General features: G+C 39.7%; 1 protein-coding gene across 2 annotated transcripts in view; it reads left to right on the top strand.

Moving 5' to 3' along the window:
• LOC146463850 (CAP-Gly domain-containing linker protein 3-like) overlaps window positions 1–9,273 on the top strand; it is a 33,705-nt gene that overhangs the window by 21,780 nt on the left and 2,652 nt on the right. For both annotated transcript variants that reach the window (XM_085083878.1, XM_085083879.1), the window contains 8 exons: window positions 171–306; window positions 2,128–2,348; window positions 3,927–4,003; window positions 5,248–5,370; window positions 5,900–6,130; window positions 7,373–7,448; window positions 7,923–8,025; window positions 9,154–9,199. In XM_085083878.1, coding sequence (XP_084940004.1) covers window positions 171–306; window positions 2,128–2,348; window positions 3,927–4,003; window positions 5,248–5,370; window positions 5,900–6,130; window positions 7,373–7,448; window positions 7,923–8,025; window positions 9,154–9,199 — 1,013 coding nt within the window. The remainder of the gene's footprint in view (window positions 1–170; window positions 307–2,127; window positions 2,349–3,926; window positions 4,004–5,247; window positions 5,371–5,899; window positions 6,131–7,372; window positions 7,449–7,922; window positions 8,026–9,153; window positions 9,200–9,273) is intronic.

Here is a 9,273-nt window from a genome sequence, read left to right as displayed (position 1 = left end):
GCAATTAAAGCCAGGTTTTTTTTCCAACACTATATACTACTCACAGCACTGGCTAGGTAAAATGGCTTTCTTTCTAGTTATAAATTTCCCTCATGAAGTTATACAAGCTTGTGTGATCTGAACTGCAATGCAAATCTAGTAACTTATTAATTAGCTATGTTTTTCTTCAGTTTGGAATCCTTCGATTTTGTGGCCTGACTGACTTTGCCTCAGGGGAGTGGGCAGGGGTGGAACTTGAAACACCTGCTGGTAAAAATGATGGTTCAGTTGGAGGAGTGTATTACTTCCAGTGTCTGCCAAAGCATGGTAAGGTGACATGGATAATAATAATAATAATAATAATAATAGTAATAATAATAATAATTATTATTATTATTATTAATAATAGTAATAATACAGTTGTAAATAATTAATGTTTTAATTTATTTTGATCTTATCAGGAGATGAACTAGAAAGGGAAAACCTCGTTGATCTCCTTTTCACTTGGATTTGTGAATAAACGGCTATTATTATTATTATTATTATTATTATTATTATTATTATTATTATTATTATTATTATTATTATTATTATTACAGTACATCGAGTCAGAACAAATGCAGTGAACTATCCCGAAGGCACACGCTCTCGGGGACCCCCCCCCCCCTCCCCCCTAGAAAGATGTCCTAGGGGGCACCCAATAGATCCGCGATCTATCATTTTGGTTGAAAAAAAAAAAAACAATTATTATTTCGGAGGGTCGTTGTCGCTTCAGAAATTCGGATTTGGTTGTAAAAGCAATCTAAGGTTTCCAATCAGTTTCTTTAGGAAAATGTCTCCTCAAAATTTCGTAAGACGGAAAAAAATAGGCCATTTCCGAGTTGCTGTGAATCTCAATTTGAAAGCGAGGCTAAGTGCAAAGTTTTTATTATGAAAATTAGTTTCCATTCATATGCAAACAAAACTAATTTTCATATGAAAAGCTTTTGCACTTAGCCTCGCTTTCATAACGAGGTTCACAGCAACTCGGAAATGGCCTTTTATGTATGTCGTTTAAAATGAAGCCACACAGTTAGCATTTTCGTTGTAAGTCAACAGCAGCTCATAACTTTGGATTCCTGTGACTTAAATTTTCAGTTTAAGCATCCGAACAGATCAGTCTGTATTAGCTTACTCAAATATGTCTTTAAAAGAACGAAAAACGATGTGGGAAAACAGGAGACAACGGTTAAAGTATTTTGCTTAAATGTCCTCGTCGGGTGCCCCTGATTTAAAGAGAATTTAACTAGTTACAGAATAAAAAAAAAAAAACATTTAAAATGTGGCCGGCCCAGAAACAAATTTACCTCTCTACGTTAGAAAGGTGTCCGTGCTATGGTGGTGTCCTTTTTGAGGTAATTCACTGTAAAAAGACAGAAATGCCGTGGTCATGAGATAATTACCAAACGTTGAAACGCATTTTGAATAGCTTTCATTTGAATGGTCTCAATTTAGCTGGGATTTCACCACGAACTTGACAGTCACAATCACCTTGTATAGTATGATGACCTGTACCAGAAACTGTCATAGCAAAAGTGCTGCTCGATACTTTCATATGAATGCCAATGGTCACACTGGTTTTTACTCACAGAATCAAAAAGGTAAAACCACCCTGTGGAGTATAACGAATAGTAAGTAAGCTAACTTACACGAAAAACTGCCCGACTTTTGTTTCAACAACAACAACAACAACAACAACAACACTTTATTAAAAATAGACAGTTACAAGGTGTTTATATACCTACCCGCAAATAGCTGAAGCTAGTCGAGGCGGGTAGGTATGTTTATACTAAACTAAATACATTTACATTTGGTGTTTACAACTGAATTGACTAAAATAAAAGTTAAATAAGTAGTAAACAAACAAGTGACGCACAAAAAAGGGATTCGCTAGCTGATAGAAATTAAAGGATTGTTACATATTCACAAGCTTTTCGTTATTTCAAGAATTGAAGGAGGTGTAAGGTAAGCATTTTCTTTTTTTAAAATGTGTCCGTCATTCATTCACTGAAATGCTAGAAATTACTTCAAGGATCGTGTAAGTCCAATAGCAACATTAGCCATCTCTTCTTCATTTTCACGGTTTTGTTTTTGTATATCCATCATCAGGTATTTTCGCACCGCTGTCCAAGGTCACCAAAGCGGACTCCTTACCAAACTCCCGCCCCACTTCTCGGCCAACCTCTGCCTCTCGCATTGCTCAAGCCCAGGTCTCCCAAACCAACTCACAGGCTTCATCAAGGTCTAATTCAAGATCAGGATCTCGATCGAATTCCCCAGTCCCCTCCGCCGCTCGAGTGAATGGAAGTGATGAGTCGCTCGGTTTTCAGGTGAGTCTGCATGAACTCCCCAGTCCTGTACAAAGCAAGAATAAGAACTATTAAAGCAGCAATGCAAGAAATAATAGTTTCTATATCACCAAAGGTGATGGTAGGGAATAAATCATTCTCAAATGAAAAGCAAGCTACCATCAGTTTCTACCGATTATCTCAAAGCGGGAAATCTTTTTAGTCCTGGCTATTTGCAAACTTTAGCCACAGATTATTATTCATAGTTTCTGTACATTCGAATAGTTTTGTTTCAGGCTTTCATTGATGCAAATGTCTTTTCTTTTCTTTTTTTTTTTTTTTTGTACTTTTAAAGTGATGCTGAAATTGCGTACACAACTCTTTGAACATTCCTTTCCTGCATAATCTCTCTGTTGCCGAGTACCGTACGTGCGTACAAACGACAACATTTGTGAGGACTGGCTATAACAGATGTGTCCACCTCCGTACAGACTGCTACGGATTACTTGCATTGTAAAGAAAAGAACCGTTTTATCCGATAACAACAGTTTTCTGCGCTCAGAAGAAAGACCCTCGCAGCTATTTACGCAACCTAAGCACTTGCGACAAGAAAGAGGTCGTGGGTTCGAATCCCATTAAAGCCTGAATTTTTTTCTGGCTTTCTTTTCCAACTGCTTAGGTTGCGTGAATAACTGCGAGTGTTTTTCTTCTATTTAATCTTTCACCCGTAGTTCAAATGTACGTTTCATATACACTCGATTGCAAAAACGTTGACACCTAAAAAGCATAAACCATGAAAGATGAGACCAAAGGGATTTGTGGGTAGTGTCTAAAAATTGGCCCTTGTTGGCCAACTTGGACACTTTAAGGAAAGTTTGGACAGTTTCCATCATTTACCAGGTGCAACTAATTTTGGTTATCAACCGTCGCACGCGGAATAGAATAATATGGAAATAAATTTAGTACACTTATACCGATAAAGCCATTGGGTCTCATCATTCACGGTTTATGCTTTTTAGTTGTCAACGTTTTTGCAATCGAGTGTATTTATGTTCAGTTCTCTGCATCTTACAAGACTGACAAACCCTTGGTAGGTGTTTATAGCACAAAGTGCTTCTTGAGTCGAACATTCAAACGTTACAAACAGTACGGGATCAAGATTCAGATTATTTTACGAGAACTTTCACCGATATCATGTAAACGCGGTATAGTTGTGCGTTATAAGTACTCCTTTTTGTTGCACTCACTGAGTGCAGAATGATACACGTAACGCATTTCATCGACGCGGTATAAACTTTTCATCTCGTTACATCATCTGAGCGTCTCCTTAGCACAATCCATGGGATTGGACTGATCATTCTGTTTGGTTTCTGGTAACCTTAAGGGTGCTTTCGATTGACCCTATTCCGGAACAGGAATACATACAATGATGACAAGAAATCCCTCATAAGACTGGTTTTTTGAATTACTGGAGTACAAAATGGCTCTTAAATAATCATGTGTCAGCGAAAGTTTGCAGAAATGTCTTCCCAAATTTACTTTTAAAAAGAAATGTAACAGCTATTCCGCTTATTCTGAGGTGGTGACGTGCCTGATATGTGTCCTTTATGTTTCTCTCAGATGGGTGATGGTGTGACGGTGGCAGGCCAGAAGAACGGAATTGTTAGATTTATTGGCAGAACGCAGTTCGCTACAGGGTGAGTTGACTCGTCTTCCTTTAAATATCGGTATTCTTATGGAAGGATTTATCATATGGCTTGGGTTTCAAGCATTCTCGTGCATTCCTACCATCCTAGATTTTTGTCTTACCATTAGCTTAAAATGAGCCTTTAAAATCATTTTTAATGAGCGAGATGAAAACCTCGGTTAACTTTTAATCGTGGATTAAAAACCCGGCCCTGATGTTTATTCTCCTGTTGGTGTGTGGCTTGTGTTTTTTACACTGCCGTGTAGTCCTTGCCGTATTTCTTTCCTGTTCTCCTGTGTAATCCGTATGTTTATTCTTCTTGTTAGTGTGTGACTTGTGTTTTTTACACTGCTGTGTAGTCCTTGCCGTATTTCTTTCCTGTTCTCCTGTGTAATCCGTATATTTATTCTCCTGTTGGTGTGTGGCTTGTGTTTTTTACACTGCCGTATAGTCCTTGCCGTATTTCTTTCCTGTTCTCCTGTGTAATCCGTATGTTTATTCTTCTTGTTAGTATGTGACTTGTGTTTTTTGCACTGCCGTGTAGTCCTTGCCGTATTTCTTTCCTGTTCTCCTGTGTAATCCGTATGTTTATTCTTCTTGTTAGTGTGTGACTTGTGTTTTTTGCACTGCCGTGTAGTCCTTGTCGTATTTCTTTCCTGTTCTCCTGTGTAATCCGTATGTTTATTCTTCTTGTTAGTGTGTGACTTGTGTTTTTTGCACTGCCGTGTAGTCCTTGCCGTATTTCTTTCCTGTTCTCCTGTGTAATCCGTATGTTTATTCTTCTTGTTAGTGTGTGACTTGTGTTTTTTGCACTGCCGTGTAGTCCTTGCCGTATTTCTTTCCTGTTCTCCTGTGTAATCCGTATGTTTATTCTTCTTGTTAGTGTGTGACTTGTGTTTTTTGCACTGCCGTGTAGTCCTTGTCGTATTTCTTTCCTGTTCTCCTGTGTAATCCGTATGTTTATTCTTCTTGTTAATGTGTGACTTGTGTTTTTTGCACTGCCGTGTAGTCCTTGTTGTATTTCTTTCCTGTTCTCCTGTGTAATCCGTATGTTTATTCTTCTTGTTAGTATGTGACTTGTGTTTTTTGCACTGCCGTGTAGTCCTTGCCGTATTTCTTTCCTGTTCTCCTGTGTAATCCGTATGTTTATTCTTCTTGTTAGTGTGTGACTTGTGTTTTTTGCACTGCCGTGTAGGCCTTGCCGTATTTCTTTCCGTTCTCCTGTGTAATCCGCATGTTTATTCTCCTTTTTAGCATGTGGCTTGGGATTGAGCTGGATCAGCCGGTGGGAAAGAACGATGGCTCAGTATCAGGAATCAGATACTTTGACTGTAAACCAAGCCATGGGGTGTTTGCTCCTCCGTCAAAAGTCACCAGGTAAGTGAGTGCATGTCACTCACAAACGTACGGGCATCCACTCGTGCGACTCAGAGAGACAAAGAATTAAGAGTAAAACAAATGAGAGCATGCAAGAGGATCACCTGCCTCTTCTGTCGAATGCGGTGCCTTTTGCTTCTTGGTTGAATTTTCCTGAACTGATAAAAAATCCACCTATCGTAAACAAACCAATTGAAGCCAAGCTCTAGGAGCGTTTGCGTTGACCTTTGTAATACACTTGCATGTGCTCTAGCTACGTAATTTGAGCATCACTGCAACCTTTGCGCAATAGCGGAAATTATGAGGTTTTCTATGGGGGAAAAGGTCTCGTATTTAAAGGCAAAATTACGAACTGTTTTTTAATAAAATTTGCTCGTGAACCTGAACTCGTTTGGGTGCCTATTTGTGTCTTGTGTTGAATTTGAGTCGATTTCAAGGAGTTTTTGTTACTTCCGCTGTTTTCACTCTACGTATATATATACCATTCTCCAACCTTGGACTCAGTAGAATTTTTCTTTGTGAATTTCAGAATAGGGGGCCAATCACAGCGCACCGATCATAATGGTTTTGCTATCCCATCCGCTCCTACTGGTAAGGGCAGATTTGGCTCCCAAAATTCCTTGCCAGCCTCTGGATCACACGGCTCGCTAAGCGACTTATCACAAACCGACTCCAACCCAGACCTCAACGGCAATGCGCGGAAGCTATCAATCCAGTCCACTCCGGACCAAACACCGAGACGAGGCAGCGCATCTGATAAGTATGCATGTCGATTATCGTTAGTCTCTGTTACAGTGCGACTACTGTTACCGGGGTCGCTTAAAGAAAACTGGCCAATCAGATTGCAGGGCAAGAACAATGAATTTCAGCCAAAGCCGATTGAACCAATCACCAGTAGACGGAAAACAACAGTTAAAACCCAAAATTTTGGAATAGGCCATTTTCGAGTTGCTGTGAACCTCATTATGAAAGCGAGGCTAAGTGCAAAAGCTTTTCATATGAAAATTGGTTTTGTTTGCATATGAATGAAAACTAATTTTCATGAAAGCTTTGCACTTAGCCTCGATTTCATAATGAGGTTCACAGCAACTCGGACCTATTATTCACAGTTCGTATAATACTGTGATCTGATTGGCCAGTTTTAAGTGACCCCGGTAATACTGGTCGCACTGTAAAGGCATGGCTATCGCACAGATAATTGCACATTTTAACAGCATAGCAAATGAGTTGAAACAAGAAATCTCAAAACGTTCTGTAAACAGTATTAATCATGCTAGAAGGAAGTCATCCTCACAGTCTTCCCTAACACGTGACCAACATGAAATTTGTCGGTTCATTATCACTCCTCGATCTCGATGAAGGATACAAAGTCAGACGAATAAAGGAAACGATAACGTCTTGTTCTTTAGACATGTTCTCTTACCAGTACTATAGATATTGATTGCGAAGATTGAGGAGAATATTCATGTTGATATCGGTGCTTCAAATATTAATTACCTTACACTATTCACTCAAGAACAAACTACTCTCACCCACCCAGACGATCATATTTAGAAGGTGAACCAGTGTTTATACGAAACCCGTCCCAGGGCCCAGCTAGTAAAATCGGGAATGAAACAACTTTCAGATTCTTCAGAACACAGCCTTCATCAGTGTGTAGAGTTTCCCACTTGTTCCACTCATTCGTAGGGCAGAAATAGAGTTGTTAGTTTTTTAAATTGTAATCTCATCTTGGCTGGCTGCGGTTATGTTGTGACGTCACAGGCGCTGCGCTGGCACTTAATCCAGACAACTATTAACATGAAATTAAAAGATGAGAAGTAGAAATAGAAAGCATCCCTTGTTACCTCGAGCTGCACTGTTGAAACATTCAATAAAATCCCGCTGACCCGACCACTTTTAGCTGCCAAAATCTGGTTATATTCACGCGGTGCCGTGGTGCCTTGTCACGATGTATAACTAAGAGTTGTTTTGCTTTAAATCCTTCTGTTTCTTCCTTTAGAAACGTGACAACACCGCGGAGAGGTAGTTTACCTCAGCAAAAAGGAAAGTCCTCCGCAGAATTCCAGCTTACAGAGGTTTGTTCTAGCTGACTTCTAGAATCGCATTCTTGTGTTTCGCAGACTCTATGCGCCGGTCGACCATGAGCATTTGCCATTTTCATTGCATTTTCGGTGAGAACTTCAAGGCGACCTGTACCGTTTGCAACGTCTAACATGGTTGGTCAAGAGGACAAATGAAACGAACAACAGAACAATGTTCCCAGCCCTAAAAACCAACGCAGTTGCAGGTTATCAGGGTCCAGTGAAAACAGAGCGCTTAAAAGGTACAGGTCTACTTAGGACTTCAGGACAGTTGGGCGTGCGAACGAGGCTGAGGTTTGACAAAAATCTACATAAGAAGATCATCGAAGACAAATTGCCAATGTGAATTGTTCATTCGTCCGACTGTAAAAAGCGGTGAAAAGGACTCATGACTTACGTCGCTTGGTGTCAATGCATTAAAAATCTTTGTTTTATTTACGGTTATTTTTCGAATTTTTCTTTTCACAGGGTCTTGGCGTACTGGTGAACGGCGAGCTTGGCGTTGTTCGATACATCGGTTCAGCGGAATTCGCGGAAGGAATTTGGTTGGGCGTGGAGATGAGGAAACCAGGTACTTATCAACAGTAGTCAAATAGGTGCAGGGAGGGGAGGGGTGGGGGAAGGAGGAAGGACTTATCAACAGTAGCCAAATAGGTGCAGGGAGGGGAAGGGTGGGGGGAGGAGGAAGGACTAGGATAGGATAGGATAGGATAACTTTATTTATACACGGTTTTTCCATCAGCTACTTAGATTATCATTGTCAACTAACTATCTATCTACCTAACTAGGATTATAAAAGTTAAAAAATAACCAAAGCTAAACAATAAATGCTGCTTTTCTTGGAGGCCGTGTTTAAAAATCTTACTAATAACTGTGGCGTCTCAATTTAGTCTTAAAATCATTCAAGGAAGTTGCTTGCCGTAATTCTATTGGCAAACTGTTCCACAACTGAGCTCCACTTTATGAGAAACTTTTCTTTAAATAATCAGTGGCGGTTGTGGAAGAGTTAGCGTGTTTTCAGTATTCCTTAAATGATAATTCAAATTATCGCGAAAAACAAAGATTGATCTTAAATATTCTGGTGTCATCCCATTTAGAGTTGTATACATCATAATTGATTTTTTATCCAATCTTTGATGACAGAGTTTTCGCCACCCTAGTGCCCGGAACAAATCATCCAAGTTACTAACATATCCAGCGGACATCAAAATGCGGGCTGCGCGATTTTGAAGCTTTTGAAGCTTATCAGAAAGGCCTTTGTTACAATTTCCCCACACCTCATTACAATAATCAAAATGAGGTTGAACAAGGCTATGATAAACATTGATTAAAATATTAAATGGCATTAGATGTCTTATGCGCTTAATTGCGCCAATGTCGGAAGCAATCTTTTTAGAGATAATTTCAAGATGAGATTCCCAATTAAAAGTTTGGTCAATGTAGACCCCAACAGTAGCCAAACAGGTGCAGGGAGAGGAAGGGTGGGGGGAGGAGGAAGGACTTATCAACAGCAGTCAAATAGGTGTTTGTATGTAAGATTTCAGCCTACACGCTGTGAATGTTTGCAGGGAGGGAAGGGGAGGGGGAGGAGGAAGGATCACAAACGCACTAGTTTTCTTTGTTCAAAGTAATTCCTCGGCGACGAAATTCAAAAAGTGTTGAGATTTTAATTTGGTTGTTGTTTTGTTTTTCCTTACAGTTGGAAAGAACGACGGATCAGTTAATGGCAAGAAATATTTCAACTGGTGGGTTTGTCTCACGTGTGTTCCTTTGTCAATTTTAATATCTCTCAATACATGTTTTCCCGAGATGCGCAGAA

This window comes from Pavona decussata, unplaced genomic scaffold, assembly GCF_977016875.1.
Source record: "Pavona decussata unplaced genomic scaffold, jaPavDecu1.1 SCAFFOLD_174, whole genome shotgun sequence".
Lineage (NCBI taxonomy): Eukaryota > Metazoa > Cnidaria > Anthozoa > Scleractinia > Agariciidae > Pavona > Pavona decussata.
This window is presented reverse-complemented; position numbering and strand designations above follow the sequence as displayed.